At 42.7% G+C, this 27,135-nt stretch overlaps 1 protein-coding gene across 1 annotated transcript in view; it reads right to left on the minus strand.

Annotated features, from left to right (window-relative positions):
• Window positions 1-27,135, minus strand: part of MYO1D (myosin ID) — a 268,509-nt gene that overhangs the window by 144,502 nt on the left and 96,872 nt on the right. The window contains exons 7-14 of the mRNA XM_079797859.1: window positions 26,749-26,865; window positions 24,699-24,902; window positions 21,207-21,352; window positions 20,266-20,380; window positions 15,207-15,377; window positions 11,314-11,384; window positions 7,662-7,736; window positions 1,351-1,483 (exon numbers count right to left, since the gene is read on the minus strand). Of these exons, the coding sequence (XP_079653985.1) occupies window positions 1,351-1,483; window positions 7,662-7,736; window positions 11,314-11,384; window positions 15,207-15,377; window positions 20,266-20,380; window positions 21,207-21,352; window positions 24,699-24,902; window positions 26,749-26,865 (1,032 nt within the window). The remainder of the gene's footprint in view (window positions 1-1,350; window positions 1,484-7,661; window positions 7,737-11,313; window positions 11,385-15,206; window positions 15,378-20,265; window positions 20,381-21,206; window positions 21,353-24,698; window positions 24,903-26,748; window positions 26,866-27,135) is intronic.

The following is a 27,135-nucleotide window of genomic DNA, read 5'->3' on the forward strand; positions in this document are numbered from 1 at the left end:
GAAACTATAGATGGTTCTAGTATTTTAATTTTTTTAAATGCACATTTCACTACTGATTTTAGAAAAGTGATTCTCTTTTAGTTAATTACATAAAGCTAACATATTTTATAAAATCCTCTGTTCAACTCTAGTTCCTGTGTTGCATGCTTTCCCGTTAGGTTTGCCTTCCTTCTTGCTGGGTGAGGCAGGTTGAAGCTGACATGCAGAGAAGCGGAGAGGCAAGAGGAAGAGTTCTAATGAATTCTAGTCTCCACCCCTCCTGTTCTAGAGGTTTGATTATATAAACCAACAAATTGCGCTTATTTGTTGTCACTTGGGGCCAAAGAATCCTGATGAAAATAAATAGAAAGCACCCTAGCCGGTTTGGCTCAGTGGACAGAGTGTCAGCCCAAGGACTGAAGAGTCCCAGTTTCAATTCTGGTCAAGGGCAGGCTGCGGAAGGCAACCACTCAATGTACCTCTCTCACATAGATGTTTCTCTCTCTCTGTCTCTCCCCCTCCCTTCCACTCTCTCTAAAAATCAATGAAAAAATATCCTCAGGTGCGGATTAACAAAAAAACAAACAAAAACCAGAAAGCCACTGATCAGACATGTTCTTGTGGCATTTGCCTAATTCATCCACAGGGAAGGCACCAGAAATGGAATAGATTTAAATTCTTAGAGAGGAAGTTGATTTAAAAAAAAAAAAAAAAGGATAATAATGAAGAAAAGACACAGGAAAAGCACCAGAAGATAAAAATGAAGGAATTAAAAATAATGAGTCCCAGAATGCTGCCTAATTTATCAAAGTTGTCAGCAGCAGTAGTTGAAAGTAAAAATATGTTCTTTACGAAAAAAACAGACTAAAGTTATCAAACAGGGTTAGATCTCAAAGGAGTAATAAAAAGCAGACGTAATGGTCAATAACACATCTTTTTATTTCAACTATTTAAAACAACCTGAGGATAATACTTAAGTGCCAAAACTCCTCTTAAAACTCTATCTGGTCATTTTGTATTCAGATATAATATCAGATGGTGTATTACCATTTAATTCAAGATTTTTTTTTTTTTAAAGCCAGCCCTTGGTGTCAGCCCAGGGCAGAAGTTCGGGCATATATTATAATTTATGCTATAATTTTACAATTTTACCTGGGACACAAACAACTATTTTACCTAGCCCCAATTAACAACAACAATTTGATTTGTTATAATTACCTTAAAACCACACACCAGGAATAAAAATTCTATTACAACATTCGCTTTAAATATCTAGTCTTCCATTTGATTTACTATCGTTACCTAAAAAGCAAGTCAGACCCACATTCTCTCTAACGTTTATCACGGACAGTCAGAAAAGAAAAGAATTACCTTCGATGCAAGGTTGTCCACCAAGGCGATCATAGAATTCTTAAATAAGGTGGCGGCGGTCAGAGGGCGCTTGGTCACCTCCATGATGCTCAGTTTGCCTTCGGGCCACATATTCTTCAGCACGGGATTGGAACTGAGGAGCACAGAGAGAGCCATTCAAACAGGCTGAAAAAGAACTGCTAAGCAACCCTGCCGAACCTACCCTGGGAGGCACGACTGGACCACAGACTAAACTCACAAGGCCTAACTGGAGAAACAATTCCATCCAGAAAATGATGCTGAAAGATTTGTCCAAACTGTACTGCATTAAAAAAAAACAAACCTCTTTAAACTTCTTTAAAGTGACATCTATATTGAGTGGCCAGATTATTATGCTCTCTGAACCCAGAGAGCATAATAATCTGGCCACTCGGTGTATATCCTATATAATAAAAGGCTAATATGCAAATTGTCCCCTCAACCAGGAGTTCAACCAGCAGGCAGGCCGGCCAACTGCCCATGTCCCCTCCCCCTGGCCAGGCTGGCCGGATCCCACCCATGCACAAATTCATACACTGGGCCTCTAATATATATATATACTGAGTGGCCAGATTATTATGCATTCAGAGATCATAATAATCTGGCCACTCAGTGTATATTATTATGATCTTGTACCCTCAAAGAGTTAACATAGGTCTTACAATCTCTACATAAAACAAAATGGTCTGGGTGGTAGTTACAGGAATGAGTGTAAACCACTAGCAGGGAAATGACTCTCGATGTTATGGTAGAAAACACGAACACCAAAGTATCTCCTGATGGAAACAAATGTTCATACAGAATAGGTGACACCACTAACAGGCAGGTCTTTCCAAAAGTACAGCGAGGAAGGTAAAATAACCATTCTCACACCGTCTTCCAGAAAGTCCCTCGCGGGCAGTTGGATTTATGAGCCACTTACAGGTAGCACTGGCGGCTAGAATCTGTTACTGATGTGACACTAAGACGGCTGTGATCCGATTCTTAAAAGTGCGCTTCAGGCCAGTGTTCGTGCTCACCACGGTATAGTCGTTACGTGGCTCCGTGGAAATATTTTAAAAAACCCGTGGGGTGGTCTCAACTCAGATTTTCTTCCTGTTTCATCTTGGGTGCTTTTGATTTTCAAGAAATTGAAATGTGAAACCTTCCTGGCTTCCTGGGAACGTTTCTCTTGTCAGATTTCTTTTCTTTTCTTACACTGGGGTTTGAGACTAGAAAAGAATTAACATGGGCATTTTTTTGCTAATGGTGATTACGACTGCCATCATTTCCCCCACTTGTCTTCTCCGGGTATAAGATTGAGAAAATTGAGTTAGTTCCCCAAATACCTAGTAAATTTCTATATAGAGCAGCTCAAAATAATTGCTGCAAACATGCTAAGGATCGATGAGGTGAGGGGAAGATTTACCAGGTCTCTGAGTGAAGAAAAAGCCAAAATGCTAACCCTCACTGTCGCTAGCAAGGAAGTGGCTATAAAATAATGCACTGATCTGTGGCTTATGGACCCAGTTTTTTCACTTTCTAGTTTTATTCCATAATTTTCCAATGATATGCACATCAACATACATAACCACATCAACATACATGGTTTTCCCTTAACTTTTCCATTCTAATCTTTAGCAGAGAGAGAACTTAAGGTCGTGGTTCTCGACATTTAGTACACATACGTGTGGGATGCCTTCCTAACACCTACTGAATACAATTTCCTGAAATCAGAGCAGGTGTCCTTTGAAAATTCTGATGTGAGCAGTTTCTACCCCAAATACCACCTTACTCACTGTTGGCCATTTTTAGAGACTCTTGTACTACCTTGTGAGTTAGTGAGGGGTGTTGAAAATGAAGGAACCAAGACATTTATTATATTATTATACTGTTAAGCAGTATGATTGACACACGATGAGTCAAAATAGACATATACAATCATTTTACAGAGAAAGCACTTTTGAGCCAGGAAGTCATGAGTGTGATATTAACAAAATAGTTATCAAACATTTAAGGGAATCTTTTTCTGGGACCTGGGAACTATTGCTGGATATGAAGACTGGTGCAGCCACTATGGAAAACAGTATGGAGTTTCCTCAAAAAATTAAAAATGGAACTGCTTTATGACCCAGTATTTCTACTTCTGGGTATGTATCTGAAGAAACCCAAAATACTAATCCAAAAGAATATATGCACTCCTATGTTTATTGCAGCATCTATAATAATAAAAGTGCAATATGCTAATTAGACTGACATCCTTCTGGATGACCTTCCAACAAAGCTGGGGCTGCGAGGGAAGCCGGGTCCTGGGTGCCTGCCAGTGGCCAGAGGGATGTCTGGGTTCCAGGTGCCAGAGGAAAGCTGGGGGAAGAAAGGCCTACTCTTGCACGAATTTCGTGCATCGGGCCTCTAGTTATTTATAATAACCAAGACATGGAAGCAACCCATGAATATAGACGAGTGGATAAAAACAGCTCTGGTACAATGGAATATTACTCGGCCATAAAAATAAATGAAATCTTACCATTTGCAACAGCATGGATGGACTTAAGAGGGTTTTATGTTAAGTGAAATAAGCTAGACAGAGAAAGACAAATACTATATGATTTCACTTGTTTGTGGAAGCTAAAGAACAAAATAAATGAACAAACAAAATTGGAACAGACTCATAGATACAGAGAACAGACTGATGGTTGCCAGATGGGTGGGGCACTGGGGGGGATGGGTGAAAAAGGTGAAGGGATTAAGAAGTACAAATTGTAGTTACAGAACAGTCACGGGGATATGAAGTACAGCACAGGGAATACAGTCAATAATATTGCAGTAACTATATATGGCGTCAGGTGGATACTAGAAACTTCAGGGGGAACACTTTGTAAAGTATATGATTATCTAACCACTAGGCTGTACACCTGACACGAATACAAAATAATATTCACTGTAAACTGTAATGGGGGAAAAAAGGGCATTGCTACTGATAGCTCAAAAAATAAATAAATGAACTAAAGGAACCCTTTCTTTAAAAGGGAAACTTAGTTATCCAGAACCCAGTACGTAAGGCCAGGCAGAACTTATCTGGCTAAGAAAACAGAAGTGATGAGCCAAGTCTGCTCACCTGGTCTGCCACTGGTTTACTTTCTTCCTCCTTTCATTTACACAAACACACTCACACATATATATGCGTGCACCTGCGCGCATACACTCTAACATGCATGTATACTCTGAAGGTCTACAGAACTGGAGATCCAAGTTCCTTTAAATATATACAAAGAAAAAAAAGGATGGAAATTTGGGAGGCTATTTAGCCATGGAAACAGTGACGTGTCCAGAGGCAAAGGTAGCCCATCCAAGCACCGTCCAGGAGGATGCTTTTTGCCTGAACAATTTCAAGACTTCCCACCCCACGGGCAAGGCCTTTCCTATGATGGAGATCTATACAGTAAGTTGCAGTCAACAGATGTTTAATCCTTTCGCACCTTTGACAAGATCATCCCTATTGTGAAATGAACTCATCTTCGCTTGATGCCTTTCATTGTTGGATTTATTGAAGTTCCTTTGTTCCGACTCTGTGCTTACCAAGCAATTAAATAAAGATTCTGGATTTTATGAATAATGTTTTTCAGTCAATTAATAAACTAGAATTCTCACTGCTGTTTTGACTTCCCCAGTGGGTTTTCCAATAGGAAAAAAAAATAGCTTGTCATACCAATGCAAGTATTCCATTCCACATGACCATTAGATTTTCCTCTGGAAATAATTCACAGGCTGTTCCGTTTCTTCCTTTGTCCTGTGAGCTCTGAGTTACGCAAAACCACCCCTGGGAGGTGGAGCTGTTCCCGGGGAGCTGAACTTGGGGCCATGACGAATTCACGAAGGTAAGGAATGCCACCTGGGGCAGTCTCTTGGTACACAGCCCAGCTCTGCCTTCTTCCCTTAGCAACAAACCCACTGGCCAACAAAGGCCATTTTTTTCTAATTTGAGTTTTTGACTTTTCTACACAGAGCCATGCCAGCCTCTGTCCTTTGCCCCTCTTACCTGGTAAGTTACGTACTGAAACTCCTTTCTGAAAGTCCCTTTTCCCCATGGTCAGCTCTTACAGGGATCCCCTCTGTCAGTAACATGCTAACAGCACAGCGCCATCAGCACTCCTGGTGGCATGCACGCAGATGAACCGTTGTGTAGCAAAACTGCTGGAAACAACTGCCTAAACACAACGTCGCCACATTCTAATTTTCTCCATTCCCTTGAGCCCACTTCCATCACACATGTGCCTTCCACAACTCTACGGAGACCAAGAGTCCCACGGATGTTCATGTCAGCAAACCCAGTAGTGCATCTCGGTCCTCACATCACCCTGCTTTGGACAGATTTTTGACACGGTTTATACTTTTCTTCTTCTTAACACACTTTTCCCTTGGCTTGGCCTCGCTGACACCAGATTCCGGGTTTTCTTCCTGCCTCCCTGGCACGCTCAGTGTCCTTTGCTAGCTCCTCCTTTCTTTCTTGACTCTAAATGCTAGAGCGTCTCAGGGGTTCTTTTTTTGACCTCTCCTCTCTCTTATTTTTAAATCTGTGTTCCCCCTAAAACCTCATCCAGTCTTAAGACTTTAAATACGATCAATGAGTTGATACCCCTACTCCCACTTTTACCCTGAGTCCCAGAGGCATACATGCAATTGCCTATTTGGCATTTTCAACTGGATGTTCAATATAATATGCACCTCCGGCATAAAATATCCTAAACAAAACTCTCCATTTCCCCCACCAGATTAGCTCCTCCTCTTGTCTTCCCCCCAATCAAGCATCCCTTTCCCACTGCTCAGGCATCGGCTTGGATTTCTGTTTTTCTCTCGCATCACACATCCCATTCATCAGCAAATCTTGTTGGCTCTACTTACCAACTATCACCCACTCTGACCACCTTTCATCATCTCTGTCACTACTATCCAAATCTCAGACTAGTCTTCTAACTGGTCTCCCCATTTCTACTCTTGCCCTCAACACAGTGTGTGCTTTATAAGGTAGCCCTAGTGATTTCTTTAATGTATAAATCACATCGTATCATTAATTCCAATGGCTGCCCTTCATTCTTCCTCCTTACTTTGGCTCACAGACTCTTCCTAACCCAGGCCCTGCTGACCTCTGTGAATATTCATTCCTTCTCTCTCCCCATCCCCCTTTTTTAAGCCACAATGACCTTCTGGCTGTTCTCAATTGCTCCCAAACTCATTCTTACCTTAGCATCTTGGTACTAGTTGTTCTCTCTACCTGAAATGCTCTTCTCCCCCACTGTTCACAGCTCACTGCCCCACTTCATCCAGGTCTCTGCTCAAACATCACCTCTCTTCCACCACCCTATCTGCAATGCCTCCCCTGCCCTTCCTTGCCTGCACCCTTCAATCTGGTTTTTTTTTTTTTAAGCCTTGTCGAAACAAGGCCACCAAAAATTTTGGTTGCCTCCCCCCCAAAAAAATTGGGAGAGAGAGAGAGAGATCACCCTTCAGTCTTTTACCTACTTTATTTTTCTTCACAGCACTTGCCACTACCTGGAAGTTAGCTGTCTTTTTGTTTACTGACTGCCCCCTCTACTAGAATATAAAACGCAGGGGGCAGGGACTTTGTCTAAATTTCTTCCACAGCTGTACCCCAGAGCATGGAAGAACGTGTGGCTCAGAGGTGCTCAGTACATCTTTGATGATCCACTGACCAAATGACGGAGGAGACTTGAAAAATGAGTGTCTACAGTTCTCTAACCCCAAAGACGCAGCTGGCCGAGCACCCTTCTTTCTTCATGGGCCTTTTTTCCAAAGTATCATGCTGGGTTTGAACTTGGTTTTTCCCCCTTTCTGGGATTGTGAGAAGATTCTGTCCACTCAGGATCTACCATCACTGATTCCAGCTGCCACTCGGATAGCAGAGAGACCTCTTCGTCAGAGGCAAAGACACTACAGTGGGAATCTGAGTGTGTAAGTTTTCAGCTGGGTCAGAGGTTATCTGACACCTTGCATTTGCCACTGGCCCAGCCAGGGACTCCTGAATATTCCGGTAGGGGGTGCCAGAAGATGGCAGCAGTAAACAGAGAAACTGAGGCCACCCAAGGGCAATCAAAGAAAATCATATTCATAGCAGGTCCCTGTCCTAAGTTTATTGATTGTTATAATTATAGAGTAATATTTTATTAAGTCTGATCAAGCAGAACTAGAGAACTTACCAAAATCTTAAAATTGTCACATAAAAATAATCGTGTGCATATATACTGTGCAATATATGCCAAAGTGTTCAATATAAAGATAGTTAAATTTAACCCTACCTGTTATACATCAGGCGCTTGAAATCTTGAAATAAAGTGTCTTTATTTTTGTCAATAAAACCGATGACAGAATAGCTAGTGGAGGAAAAACACAGAAAATGTTCATTACTCACCAAGCAAGAGCCACATTTAAAGCTTTTCTAGAAATCTACAACACCCTCCCACTGTTAATTATGCAATCAATCTATGCGGCTGATTCTGTCCTCAATGTCCTGTGTTAAGGAACATCAAATTTTACCTCCTAAATAAAGGGGCTATTGTTTCTATTCTTCAAAAGGAGAGCAAACATCATTACCATAATTACAATTAAGATAATTTTCTACTGGCTTACTGCTTACCTCAGGAAGATGACTCTTAAAATACAGACAGCTGTATTTATCATCCAGCATTACTAAGATAAAAGCAAACCAGCGACACACAGGAACTAACAGCCTCATCCGTAGGGAAGTCAAGGGACTTGCCTAAGGTTCGCTCAGTGTGTTCAGGGTGGGATAAAAGAATCCCAGGAGAACCGCAAAGGATGGTAAGAGCTGAATAAGCAGAGGAGAAAGCAGAAGGCAGATCACACAAGGAAATAGATTAAACAAAGGGAAGGAAGCAGGCACATGCATGACATTCTTGAAATAAAACGAGGAGGCCAGTATTCATGGTCTGGAGGAAGGGAGATGAGTAAGGTCTAGAAAGCCCAGTAGTTGGTGAGAAAGGTGGGAATGGGACCTGTTCTGCTGCGGTGACGGGCATGGCCTCTAGGTGGCGCACACTCAGGGCTGGGAGTATAAAAGTCATGGAGGATTCTGGGTGATGGTAATTCTAGATGCAGCTACTTCTTACAGCTCTGTTTTCTCAACTGTCTGCATGTCCCCTCGACAATCACATCAATGCACACAGTTCTCAGATCTCTAACCCTGAACCCTCGCCAATATTTCAGCCTTGCACACTTAATTCTGCAAGGAAGTCCTGTCACACTATGCTGCCCATGGTGGGTGGGGGATATTTGGAGGTCACCAGGTCCAAAAGTATTTCCTTGCCTCCCCCACTCTAGGTCTTCTTCCTTATACCTTCAAGCCATTTTTGACTGAACCCTTGAAGTCACCTGACTCAATCTATTGTGTAACCCATAAAACTCAAAACTTCCAAGTCCTTATTTTGGGCCTTGAAGACTCATGATGATTTGATCTGAATTTATTTTTCCAGGCATTTCTACTGGTCTTTGCTACAAAAAGGATACACTCCTGTCAAATGGACCCAGTTGCTATTTCCTGAATGTTTAGCACTCCTCCCACTTGTTCCTATAAAAATAATCCCCAGCATCCAAGGACTGCATCAAGGACCCAAGACAGCATCGGCTTCCCTGGGTGTATTACACACAGCTAGAAGTATGATATCATTTCCTTATTCCGAATCCTGACAACAACTCCATATGGCAACTATTTCAGACCATCTTTTATTGTATCAATGGAAGCATGTAAATGTGTGTATATATATACGTATTTATACAGATAATATAAAAATGTATGTGTATAAATACATACACACACCACCATATATGCATGGATGCATCTTACGCGGAAAGCTCTTTGTGGGCAGGGACCATACTTTATAAAGCACTGTGCCCAAAGAAGATGTCCCGTAAAAACCTAAAAACGGACTTGCGGGGGGCTCAGCATAGGGGCAGAGGAGATTTAACACAGACACACCCAATAGGAGGAGGCAATGTGACCTAGAGGATACACTTCAATCAAATGGGCCGAGTTGCTGAAAAGACATCTGGCCACAAAGCCTCACACCCCCGCCTGTTTACTAGCTGCCAATCCTTTCACTGCTCCATCCCCCGCTCCTTCCCTCTTCTGCGCTCAGAGAGGTCGGCTGGAGTTCCAGGGGTTCGGAAACCTAGTTATTGTCTCAGCTCTCCCATGAACATGCTGTGTAACCTTGGGTATGACTTTTACACTCTCTGCATAGGTTTCCTCATCTGTAAAACGAAAGGGATGGCCTGGTGGTCTCTAAGGCCTCTCTGTCCAGCCCTGCTTCTATGCCACTTTGAGCTAGATGAAAGCACCCAGGAAGCGAGGCCTGGGTTTTCAGTGGGAGACAGCTGTGCGGTGCTGGATCTTCCCTCCTCAGTATTCTGGAACCTGGGAACAGGACCAGAAAAAGAGGAAAATGGTGCCATACCAGCCCTAATGGCTAGTTTGACAGATGGGGTGATAATTTCGAGCCATATTATTTTATGATCCCAGAGTTTTCATTTAAATCAGGAACAGCTATTAAAATTTCTTCAGATGTCTTTTCAGCATGTAGAGATCATCATTTGCCTTTTTATAGTTGTTTCATCTCTTCCTATAATGGGTTTTATGAATATAAACAGAATTCCTAATGTAAACCATAAGGAGAAAGAACAAGAGAGGCCTGTAAACAATAAGGAGCAATGTTCAGTGGACAAAGCTCACTAAGTACAGTGGGCTGAAAAATGCTCCCCCTGAACAGCATTCATGCCTAACTCCTTAGACCCTATGAATGATAAAACGTATGATTACATGAGGGATAAAAGGTATGATTACGTGAGGGATGATGAGAAGAGAAGCTTATACGGTATTACCCAGGGGGGCCTTAGTGCCTTCACAAGTTTAGTTTTAGCATAGAAGCAGACGAGTTATAACACAGACACACCCAAGAGGAGGAGGCAATGTGACCACAGAGGCAGAGAGCCTGGAGTGATGGGGCCACAAGCCAAGGAATGCTTGTGGCTGCCAGAAGCTAAAAAAATGCTCTTCTTTAGAGCCTTCAGAGTGTGGCCTTGCTGACACCTAGATTGCAAACTTCTGGCCTGCTGAACTGTGAAATAATAAATTTCTCCTGTTTTAAGGCATCAATTGAAGGTAATTTGTTACAGCAGCCCTAGAAAACTAAAATGTTACAGTAATTATTTTTTTTAGTTAGTTTCATATCAATTTCTACTTTTATTGTAATCAGAAAATGTGGCTCCTGCAAATTTTACTTTTCAAATAATATTTGATAAATAAAATGGCAAAACTGGTCATGATGGGTGCTTCTCACCTCAGGGCCTGTGTGTCTGCTGCCTCTTCTGCTTGGAACTCCCTCGCTTCTCCTCCTCCTCTCTTCCTAGTTCTTTGCCCTAATCCTCTTTTACTTTTAGGACTCAGCTTGGGTATCACTTCCTCTAGCAAGACTTCTCTATACTCCACTCCGGGTTAATTATTCCTGCTCGGTGTTTCCATAATGCCTGTGCATTTCTTCCTTCCATTCATCCTTCTTTATAGTGACGTATAATGCATCTGCTTATATCCTCCTCTACACTATTACCTTCTTCAGAGAAAGGCCCATCTCATCCATTGTTCTATCCCAGTCCTTAACTTGGTTTATTTATCCATCCGTTGATTTTGACTGACGAACAGCTATGCCAGGAGCTGTGCATGGCCACATAGTGTGTGCTCAATAAGTGTTTGAAAAGCAAGGAATGCATGAAGCGATGCCAATTTTCTTTTTTAAGTGGAAAGATTAAAAGAGGCTTATAGGATGACTGAAAATAATGCAAATGAATAGGAAAACCACCTATATTTCCCCCTGGTTATAATTTCTGAAGTGAGGCTGCATGCAAACATTACGTTAGGTGCCAAAGTAAGATACTCACACTACATCCCCTGCGTAATGTCGAATTCGAAAGTCCCGATCAAACTCCAGGATTTTGTCTGAGGCACAGAGCTAAGAAATCAAGAAGGAGATTATTTTTAAAACAGCCATTTACACTTTGCTAAAAATATATTCCAATTTCATAGAAGAGGATAATTTTGTTACAAAATCGTGATACCATTATGAATGAAATCACACTGTGTGGGGCTTGATTTAAATATTTTGCTTGTGTGGTAACGACTGGGAGCTTTCACTAGAAACCCACACAGCACCCCCTGCTGTTGAATATGGGCGAACGACCAAGTTCTGGACAATGGAAGGTGAGTGGAAGTGAGGTGAAGCTGTTCCAGGCCAAAGCTGGTAAGAAATGGGCGGCCGTCCTCTGTACTTTCTTTTCTCCTCCCACTGTTGGATGCAAAGAAGGACACGGGGGATGGAAGAGGCAGAAGATGAAAGAAGTGTGGGTCCCTGGAAGAGAAATAGACTTCTATTGTCTATGATACTTAAATCTTGGCTGCTATCATATATCCTACATAATAAAGATCTAATATGCTAATTAGTCCAAACAGCAGAACAACTGTCTGGACGACCTTCCAGACGAAGCTGGGGCTGTGAGGGCTAAGCCCCTTGCACGAATTTTGTGCATCGGGCCTCTAGTATCCTATAATAAAAGGCTAATATGCAAATTGACTGAACAGCAGAATGACTGGTTGTGATGATGTGCACTGACCACCAGGGGGGCAGACGTTCAATGCAGGAGCTGCCACCTGCTGGTCAGTATGCTCCCACAGGGGGAGCACCGATCACCCAGAAGGTGGGCTCATGGCTGGTGAGCACAGCGGCAGTGGTGGGAGCCTCTCCCGCCTCCATGGCAGGGCTAAGGACCCCTTGGGGGATGTCTGACTGCTGGCTTAGGCCTGCTCCCCGGAAAGTGGGCCTAAGCCGGGAGTCGGACATCCCCCGAGAGGTTCTGGATTGCGAGAGGGTGCAGGCTGGGCTGAGGGACTCCCCACCCCAGTGCACGAATGTTGTGCACCGGGCCTTTAGTATATATATATATTTAAGAATAGTTTACTGATTTTTAGAGAGAGAGGAAGGGAGAGAAAAACCATTGATGTGAGAGTACAAACATCCATCAGCTGCCTCCTGCATGCCCCCTACTGGGGATCAAGCATATAACCTGGGCATCAAGCATACAACCTGGGCATGTGCCCTTGACTGGGAATTGAACCAGCAACCTCCTGGTGCATGGTAAGATGCCTAACCAACTGAGACCGGGTTCTTGGCAGCCCAGCCTACCCTGACTGATTATGGTTTCATTCTCCATGTTCCATTTAAGGAGGGCATTTAAGTGCTTGCTGTCTGCCAGGCATGTATATCTTTCAATCCTCACAACTGATATTTGAAGTAAGGATCATGAGCGTTCCTTTTCACACATGGAAACTGAGGCTCAAAGAGGTTAGGCAATTGGCAGAAGGTCACATAACTATTAACTGGCAGCTCTGGGAAGGATCCCTGGGACCGAATGTAATGTCTGTGCTTCCCATGCACACAGTAGCCTGGCTCATCTGCCTTTTGCTAAGCTGGGACCCCAGGTTCAGGCCTGTCATTGCTTAGAGATTAACCTTGACTCCTCTCTCTCTTATTAGCCTCTTGGTTTTTTTTAAGTCCTCATCCGAGGAGATATATATATATATATATATATATATATATATATATATATATATATTTTTTGAGAGAGAGAGAAACATCATTAGCTCTCTCTCATATGTACCCCAACCAGGGATGGAACCTGCAGCCTAGGTATGTGCTCCAACTGGGGATTGAACCCACAAAATTTTTGGAGTATGGGACAACACTCCAACCAGCTGAGCTACCTGGCCAGGGCTCTTATTAGCCACTTTTATAAAACCCTTTTATTTATAAACTCCAAAGGAAAAGGACCCAAGATATGTCTGTACCAATGAAATATTCTTACATTTGGATTCACAGTGATGAAAATATCCTGACAGCTTGGTTATTTCACTTCTTTCCTTCATTAGGCAAAAATCCCAGAAAATAACACATTTAAAAATTCCCCATCTTAGTGCTTGTCTGGGGGATGATGCTGGAGGAAGGAGCCACCTGGTCCGAGAGATGGCCAAACCCGGACTCCCATATTTAAAAAAGGAGAAAGAGAAAGAGAAAGAGGGAGAGGGAGAGGGAGAAGGAGAGGAGAGGGAGAGGGAGAGGGAGAGGGGGAGAGAGAGAGAGAGAGAGAGAGAGAGAATAAAGAGAGGGAATCCCATCTTTACAGATTAATAGCTGTTCAACATTTCCTATCAAATCAGTAGCAACTGCTTAAACGAATTATATACAGTTGCTACCTGAAGAATAAGATTATATTTCAAAATACTTGGTTGACACATTTAATTCAGGTGTGTAAATGGCCAAGGTAACACATATCAAAAATGAGGTGATTTTTCATGGGAGAGTCACAGTCATTTTTTAAAATGAAGTAGATAGAGCCTTGCATGTTTTACTTGAAAATTCAATATTCTATAAAATTTATTTGGTATGACCATGACCAATTCATTTCAAATTTGACAAACACTGATGGTCTATCATCTGGTAGGTACAATTCTAGGCGAGTCTCCAAAACCTGAACTGTGATTACAAAGGACATTTTTAACCCAGTCCTCCAAAACGGGACGCCTGCCCCTGTAATCACGCCATATCTAACAGCATCATGCCAAAGGATTTAGATTGCTTCTAACTTTGCTCACCGCTCTGTCCCCAGCACCCAGGATTGTACCTGAAAAATGAGAGGCACTTAATATTTGCATTATAAATGGGGACTAAAGGAATAGTAGTATGTGAAAACCAACTTGTAGTAGGGCTGCAAGTCATTCCTCAGTAACAGACCAAGGAGACTATTTTAGAAATAAACTGTCCTAAAATAAATCTCAGCTAGTAATCTGTATCTTGATGGTTTGTGCTTTGTCTAGTTAACCGTGGAATCTTCCTATTCTGATGACATAACTGCAAAGGGGACGAAGTTAGGGAATAGATTTCTTCGTGCTGAACAATGGAGTGCATCCTGGATTTACAGGGAATGACGGAGGAGCAGAAATGTGTGCCCCATTTTTGTGGAAGTGAAGAAGAATGGGGTCTGGTTTTCCTCTAGCTGATGGCTGCTAGACAAGCCTGCATTTGCAGGAAAACACTTGGGGATGATGGTGTACCCCCACCTAGGACAAATATTAATGGTATACTACCATGCGAGGCAGGGCACAAAGGTCTGACAACCACAACTGCCACCAATTATTCAGAAATGGGATCTACTGCTAACACTTTTTTTTTTAGAATGTGAAAAATGGGGCGGGGATGGGGTGGGGTGGTGATTTAAAAAATATACCCATGCATTTAAGGAACGAGTTTCCTTGTAACAACCAGAATTACAGCTAGAATTTCTCTGTTTTTAAGAAAGTCACATAGTCTGGGAAAACACACATACCACATCTGATAGCTGAGGGCTATCGTAAAAGGTCGAGGACAAAAGCTATTTTCAGTGCCAGAATGATGATCAGAGATGCGGGAGCAAAATCGAGCACAGGCACAAGGACTCTGTACCTATTGGTTAGCAATGACATCATCCCTTTTCCTATTTCTAGTCCATTGAGCAGTCTGGAGCGCCCTCTCCTGGGTGATATGAGTTTTACCAACCTTGTCCTCCTATACATCAGAGAAGGCAGAATTTATCCACAGCAAAAAATCCTTAACTGGATGCTTATGGCCTGAGTGGAGTGGACACACGGTTGTGAGAACCCAACACAGGAAGTCATGTAAGTCTGCCACACAATGCGGAAAGCCTTACGGACGCACGCGAGAGGGCGTTCTCAGCACACGCGTTACCTTGCGGCTGGAGAAGTGCCCGTGTTTGCCCAGTTTGCTGTTCAGTGCTTCGAGGAACATTGCGTCGGTGACCTTGCCGACGTTCATGCAGGCGTCGTCCAGGATGGCGATGATCCCCTTGTGCTGCTGCTCCACCAGGTCCACGATGATCTGATTGTTGAAGTAGTCGATCTGTCGGACACAGCACAGAAGCAATGCCCATGGGAGCAGGGGCCGGACCCGGGAACACCCGTGCCCCGTGTGCATCAGTTCCGTCAAGCTCCCTCCATGGAAAACATGTGAATGACACCTGTGAGGTCCGACACTCAAATTCCCTCAGAGGCTTCTTTGCAACAGGAGACACTGTCTTCGATGAGAACAGCTCCAGGCAGAAATTATAAAGTGGGTAACGTTTCTCCCATCACTACCTGCTGTTTTAATCTTGTCTCCGCCTCCTGCACCTGACCCTGCTCCTTCAGACTCTCAATCCCCTAATCCAGTGGTTGGCAAACTGCGGCTCGCGAGCCACATGTGGCTCTTTGGCCCCTTGAGTGTGGCTCTTCCACAAAATACCACGGCCGGGGCGAGTCTATTTTGAAGAAGTGGCGTTAGAAGAAGTTTAAATTTAAAAAATTGGGCTCTCAAAAGAAATTTCAATCGTTGTACTGTTGATATTTGGCTCTGTTGACTACTGAGTTTGCCGACCACTGCCCTAATCTGTTTGCCATTAACCACAAGACCCAGACCGCTCTGACTGCCAGCCAATAACCTTAAAGTATCATTTGACATGTAATTTGACCAAGTGAAGGTATTACGCAGAACTTTCATTCTATGGACCGGGATTAAAACCCAAAGGAGCATTCTCCTCCAGTTTTCCCAAGTTAACAAGCATATATGGGTATAACAGAGTTTTGAGGTTTTTCAGGATATACCATAAAGAATGTAATTCTGAGATTAAGTATCTATAAGAGATAAGAATGAGCTTTTCATTTACTTCCATGAGCTGAATAAAGTTATAAGTAACTCCTGGCTTTTTGGCAACTTCAATACATACAGGGTTTACATCAGCGGTCGCCAACCTTCCGGACCTCAAGGACCACCAGTGGTCCGTGGGCCACCGGTTGGCGACCGCCGGTTTATACAACAATTCTCTCCTACACCTGTTCATTCTGATGTCCTGCAGCTCACACATCACCTGCAGCTCACAGAGAGCACTGGGGCCTGGCCGGGTGAGCTGTGCCTCATGTGAGGATGGGCGGCTGATTGTCTTACATTTTAATCTGTGTGTTAATGTGCTCCATCTCACTGACAAGGTGCCTAAACTGAGAGCTGTCTCTATTAACTTCTGTAAGATCCATAAACTCAAAATAGACTATTCAAGTGCCTCATGTATTCCTGTTCCGTGCTATTTAAAATCAAGGACTCATGCCTGTTATTTGCCTGTGGTTTTCAGCTCCATTCCTAGTCTTTTAAGTTCTCTTTTGTATTCTACAGACTCAAAGCCTCAAAATGGGTGGCTTTTACTTTCTTTTTTATACTTTCCTGGTTTGTCTAAATCAGTGGTTCTCAAGAGAGGGGGACTTAGGGCCCTGGGGATATTTGGCAACCTAATGTCTGCTGACATTTAAAACAATTTTTTAAAAATTTTTATTGATTTCAAACAGGAAGGGAGAGGGGGAGAGAGAGAGAGATAGAAACATCAATGATGAGAGAGAATCATTGATCGGCTGCCTCCTGCACGCCCCACACTGGGGATCGAGCCCACAACCAGGGCATGTGCCCTGACTGGGACTCGAACCGTGACCTCCTGGTTCATAGGTTGATGCTCAACCACTAAGCCACGCTGGCTGGGCTGTCTGCTGACATTTGTAATCGTTATGTCTAGAGAGTGTTCCAAGCCTCCAGTGGGAAGAGGTCAGGGATGCTGCTACCTAATAAACATCCTACAGTGCACAGGACAGGCTCACATCAAAGACAGGTCTGGTCCAAATGTCAGTAGTACAGCAACGGAGAAGTCCTGCCCTAAATCTTTACCTTTCTTGTGGCATTTATTACATTTCTAATTAGGGAGGAAAGTTATTTCCATCATTTGGAAAAATATCCTTAAAATACTCAAAAAGCAAGAACTCTATATTAATTAATAGCTGAAAATTTAGACTTTGGGATGGGGGAGTTAGAGATTAAGTCTTTTGTCCCAGGGACAAAGAAGTAAGTTCCCTACAATTCTAATTATATAAACCAAAAGTGACTCATCTCTGCTAAAGGGTCCAGTGACTGTTAGTTCGTAAGTTTCATGCTGCTTAAAGTAGTGGTTTCCAAACCAGTTTCTTCCAGCAACTGGCATCTCCAGGAGGTTTCTTAGGGGACCCAGGGGCACACAGAGATGTGACGGGCAGGCTCTGGCCCCCCCCCAGTCCCATTCCAAGTTAAGCAGCTTTGTGCCGAGAGTCAAGTTCTCAACAGCGAAACATGACCTGCAAACTACGGCACCAAAGGCTTTTAAAATGGAATCACTTAGACAACCAGACATGTGTGCCTCCCAATGAGAGTTCACACACCATTGGTAGAAAAACACTGGTCCTGAACCTGGTCGAGATTCTAGATCTAACAGCCAAGGACATACAAAAAACAGAGAAACATAGTTGATGACAGCTCAGGAATCTGATTAGAAAAATCCAGACTCGGGGAAACACAACAAAACAAAGGACCCATAACCTTCAACAAAAGATTACAAGGAAAAAAGGAGAGAGACAGAGAGAGAGAGACAGAGAGAGACAGAGAGAGAGAGAGACAGAGAGAGAAAGAGAGAGAGAGACAGACAGACAGACACTGGGTGAAGAAAATCTATAGATACGTGGAGAGACCTATCAGCCAACCACAGTGTAGGAGCCTGATTTGGATCCAAATTCAAACCGACTGTAAAAACAAAAAAGAACTCTAAGAGAATTGAGAAAAATGTGAAATCTGAACACTGACTGGATATGTGGTACTAAGGACTTACTGTGAATATTTTAGGTGTGACAATGGTATTGTGCTTATGGTTTTTAGAGAAACACACTGAAATATTTACAGATGAAATAAATCACATTATTGTCACATCACAGTCTGAGACTTGCTTCAAAATTATCTGGGGGTGGGTGGGTACAGTCCACTGATGACTGTTAAAGTGGGGTGATGGGTACATTAAGTTTATTATATTATGATCTCTGCTTTTAGATTATATATTTGAAATTTCTGTAAAAAAAGAAAGAAAGAAAGAAAGAAAGAATCACTATGTTCAGAAGTCTGGGGTTCTTAGAGGAAACACTTGCCCTGAATAGTGATTCTCATCTAGGGGGAGCTGGCACAGGGTCAGGCTTCTGTTCCCCTGAGGTCACATATTTCTTGGTTTATTTCGCTAAGAATTTTTGTGTATTCAGTGCTTTTGCTCCTTTTTCAGTAGTTTGAGGTCGCTTCCTGCAACTGTTGACTTTTCTCTTTATCAACCATGTCAGTGGAATTTGATACTCTGATGATTAAAGGATATTTTTGACCAGTATCTCTGAATCACATCTGAGTAGCAAGTTTTATGATTCAATTTGCTATAAAAACCTAAGCCTCAGTTATAATTGGGTGTTGTACAACACATTCATTCTAAGAACGCTGCATATAAACTTTATTGAGTTACATCTGAATTGTGTTGTAAGAGTTCACTCCTTAAATCAAAATTGTAGGTAATCCTATTATAAAGTAATAGCACACTTTGGTTTATTTGAAATAGGCAAAATTTATACTGATATACTTGGAGAAATTTTTTAAGGCATTCTAATGTTTAACAAATGCAAGGCAAAGAGGCAGTTTGAGGCAGGGAAGCTAGCATTGCTTCCTTTTTCTGAATGAGAGGGAGAGGGACAGTGGGAAGGTAAAAAGGAATATAAAAGTAATTAAAATACAGCCTTTCGAACAGTTTTTTCACTGCTATCATGTTGAATATCAGAAAATAAATACTGATTTTATTTTTATTGTCTTTACTCTTTTTTAAAAAAATACATTTTATTGATTTTTTACAGAGAGGGAGAGGGAGAGAGCGTTAGAAACATTGATGAGAAACATCAATCAGCTGCCTCCTGCACACCCCTTACTGGGGATGTGCCCACAACCAAGGTACATGCCCTTGATCGGAATCAAACCTGGGACCCTTGAGTCTGCAGGCCGATGCTCTATCCATTGAGCCAAACCGGTCAGGGCTCTCTTTACTCTTTGTCAAGAGGATAAACACAGTTTTATAAACACAGAAACTCAGGGAAGCTCCGATGCTTTTGCATGACTCAAGTCTGTTCTTAAAATTGTTTATAACAAAAATTCAAAAGAAAAATTACTAGGTCTCATTTCCATCATGAGCAGGGGCTCTAACTGTCATGCTTTTTAGCTGTGATCTCTGGATTTGCACCCGAGACCAGACCTGCGTTCTGGTGACGTATTACCAGGCTAGTGTGATTCTGACAAATATTACAGTTCACAAAGAGCCATGAAAAGAGAGGTGAGAGCAGAAATGTGACATGCAGGAAAGAAACAGAAATAAACGGAATGTAAGTGTTTCACGCAAGGATTTCAGATAACAGGAATAACATCCACTGAGGACAATACAATGTCAACACAGAGAAGGAGAGGGAAAAAAAGGAGTAACAGAGAAAAAGAAAAAGAGGAAGGAGAAGAAGCTAAATCTGGAAGCAAAGTTCAGCCATTTTAAGGCAAAAGTTGCTGCTCTGAATAACTTATAAATGATGCTGAACTCTTAAGAAGACATATGTGAACCAGAAAACCCATGTAGTACCCACCATAAAGTGGACATGTTAAAGTTACTGATTAAAACTCAGCATTTTCTGGGCACCAACAAGGGAGTCTTTTAAATTAGGAAAATCCCATCTATCTACTTACCCTGAAAACGAAATGTATTTACACGTCCCCAGATGAAAAGCTAAAACGTTGTTGTTTCATGTACCCCAGGCAGATTTTAAAAAATACCCTTTAAAAAATGGTAAGATTTGGCATTATAATCATGTGTGACGGCCTGAGGCACTGTCCCCAGAGGTGCACTCACGTGCTTCCAGGGGATCCCTTCTCGCTGGTACTCCTCTTGTTCCTGCTTCAGAACCAGCTGAATAAACAGCTGCTGCAGTTTCTCGTTGCAGTAATTGATGCAGAATTGCTCAAAGCTGCAAGAAAGGAATACATTATGTTTAAACAAATGAAAAGTAAACAGCAGGCCCTAGCTCGTTTGGCTCAGTGGATAGAGCATTGGCCTACAGACTGAAGGGTCTCGGGTTCGATTCCGGTGAAGGGCACGTGCCTGGGTTGCAGGCTCAATCCCCAGAGGGGGGTGTGCAGGAGGCAGCCAATCAATGATTCTCTCTCATCATTGATGTTTCTATCTCTCTCTCCCTTTCTCTCTGAAATCAATACAAATATTTGAAAAAAGAAAAAAAAAGTAAACAGCAGGTTTTTTTGGATAATCCTCACCTGAACATATTTTTTTAATATATATTTTTATTGATTTCAGAGAGAGGAAAGGAGAGGGAGAGAAAGATAGAAACATCAATGATGAGAGAGAATCATTGTTCGGCTGCCTCCTGCACGCCCCCTACTGGGAAATGAGCCCGCAACCCGGGCATGTGCCCTGAAGGTGAATTGAACCATGACCTCATGGTTCATAGGTCAATGCTCAACCACAGAGCCACACTAGATGGGCCTGAAGATATTTTTCCATTGATTTTTTTAGAGGCAGGGAGGGAGAGAGAGAGAAAAGGAGAGGGAGAGAGAGTGGGAGAGAGAGAGAAACATCAATGTGAGGAACACATCGATTGGTTGGCTCTCACACCAACCTCGATTGGGGCTAGGGGTAGAACCTGCAATCTAGGTATGTGCCCTTGACTGGGAATGGAACCCGAGTCCCTTTGGTGCACAAGCTGACCCTCCAACCACTTACCCACACCGGACAGGTAAAAAGTAAACAATAGAGTTGTAAGTATTTAATCGGTTTACCTGTTGTTGTCGAAGATTTCAAAGCCATAGATATCCAAGACACCAATAACAGTGTTTTTCCCATGCACTGTGGTGTCATAGTTCTTGACCTCAATAATATCATTGATGCGAGTCACAATCCAACAGAAAAGGCGCTCATATATTGCCTGTGAGGAAAACAACATCATAAATTCTTGCTGGTTTGGGATGGAGTCTCTGTTTCGGTTTGTGATACGTTATAAATTCCTTTCCTCCTTCTCCTTAACATTTAGCATAGCTGTTACTACCCGAAGCAAAACAATACGAAATGCAGATTGTCTGATAAAAAAACAATGCAATGGATGCAAAACAAAACAGTTTGAATTTTTAAGATTATTATCAGGTACTATGCCTATTGTATTCCAAAACATTCCCCAGGTACATTTCCATACCCAGCTATTTCAATAATTTGCCTACTCCCCCAGGTAAGTCGCTTCCTTGCTTTGTTTTGAATCTAAAAAGTGGGAAAGCAATGAGTTAATAACTCCATTCTGCTAAAGTTCTGTAAATTTGAAAAATGCAAATATTGATTTATAATGCTAAATAAAGACCTGGGCTGACGGCCACAGTTTGACATTCCCTGAGAATCAAACACATATCCAATACACAAGGATATACATGCACAGTCATACGTGGACAAAGGCACCACACATGAACACAGAGCCACATCCTGGTACAAACATGCTCTGCAATGTCACATCCTTAGAAAGCCTTTCCTTAACGGCTCCCTGGAGCCACTTCTCTCTCTACTGGTCCACATCTATACACATTGCTCCACTCATCACCTCCCCTTCTCTCTTAATCCTCTCCGGTCTTCGCTTAGCTCCCACGACTCCACCAAAATGGCTCATCAAGGACTCTGAGCACCCCTAGAGAGACCCTTTCTTGTCCCATTAGAAGGTCACCTCATTCAGATACTCAGCACTCCTCACCTGAGTGCCCATTCTTCTGGAAAACTCCTCCTCCCTGGGATTCAGGATGCCACACTTCCCTAATTTTCTGTTATTTCACTGGCTGTTCCTTCTTGGGAACCTTTGGTGGGTCCTCCTCTACCTGACCTCTGAAGGCGGGCATTCCTCCTAGTCCTCTTCTCTTCACTCTCTAACACCTTTCCAAGTGGTTCCACCCCAAATTAAACTGCAGTGATATAATACTATTCCCAAATGTTTTATCCCAATGCAGACCTCTCCTCCGAGTCCAGATTCCTATGCGTGACCTGACACAACCATCTTCCCCCCCAAAAAAACTGTTCCTACCCTACTTTAACCATGAATAAATGGCAAGAGAAACTTAGGAATTTATTCATTCAGTCAACAAATAGTTGCTGAGGACTTGCTATGTGCAGTTTGTTGAAGATACGGTGCTAAGCAAATATAAGCATGGTCTTCTCCAAGGAGCTTAAGGAGCACGGTGAAGGGAAAATGACACACATGCACATGCACATGCGTGTGCGTGCGTGCGCGCGCGCGCACACACACACACACACACTCTAAAGGACAGGTGTATGAGATCTGAGGAGAATGGAGCCTGTTCAGTGTTCAGAGAGGCCAGGGAAGGCTTCCCTGAGAAAGTGGGCTGAGATCAGGATGAGTAAGAGTTACCAGGTGAGCCCTGACTGGTTTGGCTCAGTGGATAGAGAGTCGGCCTGCAGACTGAAGGGTCCCAGGTTCGATTCCGGTTAAGGGCGTGTACCTTGGTTGCGGGCATATACCCAGCAGGAGGCAGCTGATCGATGTTTCTCTCTCATCGATGTTTCTAACTCTCTATCCCTCTCCCTTCCTCTGTAAAAAATCAATAAAATATATTTTTAAAAAAAGAGTTACCAGGTGAGAGGGGAGAGAAGAACAATCAGAGCAGAGGAAACAGCACGTGCAGGGCCCTGTGGCTGAAGGAGAAAGGGATGAAGACAACTTGTAAGGCCTTAGAGAAGGCTAATGGGCGGGAGTGAGGAACGGAGGCTGGACTGTGGTGTGAAATGAAACGAGGCAGGGGAGATAGGCTGGAGCCAGACCACGTTAAGGAATTCCCTCGATTCACAGACAAACAGGTCCTGTGAATTTTATTTTCCAAACACAGTTGATCTCAACTCACCCTCTTCTCCCCACTGCCACTGCCACCTTCCTAGTCCAGGCTGTCGCTGTCTCTCTCCTAGATTATTGAAACGTCCCCTAATTGGTCTCTTTGCTACCATTCTTGCCCTCCCCTCCTCCCCTGCCTCCCATAAGATTCTCCATACTGAGGTCAGAATGATCACTTTAAAAATTCAAATTTGACGTCATTGTCCCACCTTCAAATCCTCCACTCTCCATTGCACTGAGATGCATTCAAATTCTTCCCAAGACTAAAAACCACACCTGAGACTTACACAAGTAAAAAATGGAACAGAAAGCAATCACATCAACCAGCAAAATAGAAAAGAAAATGTTAGACTTGAAAAATATTAAATGTTTGCCACGCAGAAAACAGACCAAGGGTTAAAGTGACCAGCTTTTACAAACTGACGATAAAAAGGTAACAGCCCCAAAGAAACATGCACCAAGGATAGAGCCAGGCAATGCTCAGAGTAGATTTAAATACTTTCTATGACAAGATGCTCAGATACACTAGTAATGAAAATTAAAGCAAGAATGAGCTATAACTATGTACCCATAAAAACCAGTAAATTTAACATTTAAGATCAGCGTGTCCTTTGGTCTGGCAAGCTCATTCCTGGGCGTCCAACTGAAATAAAAGCACGTGTGTGTAGAGAGATGTATGGGTCCAATTGCAGCATCGTTTGCAGTGGCAACGAAGGAAACAAGGTGAATAACTTAGGAGGAGGACGGCTAATAAATTATGGAACCATCACTGCACACTGGTACACAGACAAACAGAATGGAGCAGACACCATCCGTGGACTTGAAGGGGCCTTCCACGAAGCACTACTGAGTGAGAGAAGCAAAACGGGGGGGGCGGGGGGGGGGGAGAGGGGCCCATCTGAGCGAGGGACCCGCAAAGCAAGTGCCCTTGGCTTGCCAGTCGGTTGGTCAGCTTTGCTTTTCTCGGATCATTTTCGAGCAGAGATGCTCACAGTCAGGGGTGTTGATGGAGACTGTGATGGCCAAAAAGTATCACGACCAAAGTCTCTAAAAGCCTGAAGCTACTTTCACGAGATCTCTGAACACATCCTCACAGAAATTCACTAAAACTGCACCTGAGCCTGGCGGGCATAGCTCAGTGATTGAGCGTAGACCTATGAACCAGGAGGTCATGGTTCAATTCCATTCGGGGCTCGTGCCCGGGCTGTGGGCTCCATCCCCAGGAGGGGGCGTGCAGGAGGCAGGCAATCAATGATTCTCACTCATCATTGATGTTTCTCTCTCTCCCCCTCATCCTTCCTCTCTGAAATCAATAAAAATGTATTTTTAAAAGTAAATAAAATAAAATAAAACTGAGACCCACACCAGGCCCAGGGAACATGAACTGAAATCCCACCTTCGCGAAGGCGTCCCTGCCGTAGCACGCTTCCTGCTCCGTGTGCTGCTTGTCGATGACGTCACGCCCTGTGGCCACAGTCCGGTAAAGAAGGGCTTTCTCAACCATGTCCGTCTTGGTGGAGAGCAATTCTGCTATGATGGATACGACCTTGCCGTTTTCAATGAGAGGCGTGTCACCATCCACTACAAATTTTAAATTTCCCTATACCGGGAGTGAAGAAAGAGACACACCATTGCCAAGGAGATTCTGAAACAGTATGTCAGGGATATGTTTATATAAAGCAAAGTGACTTTTTGTTTGTAGCACGTATTTTCCTAAATATATTACATATAAATACCTAGCGCTTCATCCATTCCCCCCCCCCCCCATTCTCCAGACATTTTTCATAATTTTCAGTATATGTTTTTGATGGGTAGATGTCTTACATTTTGATGTAGTCAAATCTATGAATCTTTTCCTTATGAATCTTCTTGGGTGTCATACTCAAATCATCTGTACTCCAAAGATTTTGTAAATATTTTCTTCTAATAGCTGAACAGTTTTTTTCGTACATTTAAGCTTTTAATCCACCTAGAATTTGTCTGTATGTGGGGTAAAGTAAGAGTCTAACCTTGTTTTTTTCTGATAGTTTGTTAGTTGCTCCAATACTACTTATTGAATAGTTTAGCTTTTCGTCCTGATTTGGAATGTTATCTCTATTATACTATATTAAATCCTCCCCAAGTTGTTGAGTCTATTTATGTTGCATTCATTCAATAAATACTAACCATCAACCAAGTGTCCAGCACATCAGCTAATCTGTTGATTAAGCTGGTGAATTTTGCAACAAGTTTTAAGGTTTTGTAGCTTTTATTATCATTTAAAATCTGGTAAAAATTAGTCATGCTTCCGCTCCTCCCTTTCCCCTACTCTACTCTTCTTCTTTAATACATTTTTATTTGCTCCTCCTCCCTTCCCCCTACTCTACTCTTCTTCTTTAATACATTTTTATTTGCTCCTCCTCCCTTCCCCCTACTCTACTCTTCTTCTTTAATACATTTTTATTTGCTCCTCCTACATTATGGCAACTTCAAAACAAAATTTCTATTTGGATTCCGAAGGATACTGTTATAACTATATTTATAAACTAGTCCAAGGAATGAGATAATTTATCACATTGAAGTCTCCCAGTCAGACTTGTGTAAGGTATCATTTATACTGCTGCATAATATTTTTTATATAGGTCCTGATTCATTTAGAGTTAAATCTTGTGATGGCAAAGTGAAAGGTAATTTTTATTCCATATTTGAATTCATGCTGTCATTCATTCATTCATTGTAAGATTGCATGTTCATTATGTTTTAAACATGTCCAAATATACAGGGGTGGGCAAAAGTTGGTTGACAGTGGTTTGCATGGAAAAAGACATGCAGGCTATGGTTATTACAACAGCTGTATTAACTCAAAAGATTGTCACAATGCAACTGTGAAACTACTTTTGCCCACCCTTGCATAGACGGTTAACCCTTGCATAGACGGTTAATGAAAGAAACCTGACCCAGGATTCTTCCCTTCCTCTGGGTTTGGTGTGGGGTCGTGGAAAACAACTGGACCATAATTCGGCCAGCGTGGTTCATGGTGCTGGCGGCCGTGAACTCTGTGCCCCTGACTCAGTCACGCTGCCCCCGTTGGGCTCATGCCCCAACCTGCAATATGAGACCATCAAAACTCCGGTTCCAATAATCTATGACTCCGATGCTTCCAATGCTGTTAGGAATTTATTCTGTCCAAAAGCTTTTAGTCACATCATTGCTGAATTCTTTCATTCTTGAAATGAACCACTTCAAAGTCAGACATACCAATGAGATAACTAAGTCAAGCCACAGTCTCAAAACCTACCGTGGCTTGGAAAATATTATAATATGGTGGAGAGAACTCTTGATGGAATAATTTCTTCAAAACATTACTTCTGAAATCTATAGGGGGAAAAAGAAACACCCAAACTCGTCTGAAAGAGCATCCTACCTCCACAGGGAGGTGACAGATTCTGAGAGACGTCCCTACTCACCAAGTGAAGAATAGTAGCCAAAATTTTATACACGGTCTGAATCTCCTCAGGTTTGAAGCCAATTACTTTCATGGCATCAGCTACCACTTTGAATTCGGCGGCGTCATTGATAGAAGACTAGGAATGAAAATAGAAAAGTTAAGTCATAGGCATTTCACATGAGCATTAAAACAATCATGAGACTAAATTCAAGTTTAGTCGAGGCCTTGATGCTTGTTTCGTAAGTCACTGAGAACGCAGAGAAAATAAAAACGAGTTCCAGGGTAGAAACGTCCTGCAGCACAAACAACGCCCACTTGTGTGTGAGAGCGGCTGTCACTCCTGGACCCTCCAGGGAGGGAGCAAGTCCTGAGCTGACTCAGCGAAGCCGACTGATGCTCTGGGATG

The sequence above is a fragment of the Cnephaeus nilssonii genome (genome assembly GCF_951640355.1).
Source record: "Cnephaeus nilssonii genome assembly, chromosome: 19".
Taxonomy (NCBI): Eukaryota; Metazoa; Chordata; class Mammalia; order Chiroptera; family Vespertilionidae; genus Cnephaeus; species Cnephaeus nilssonii.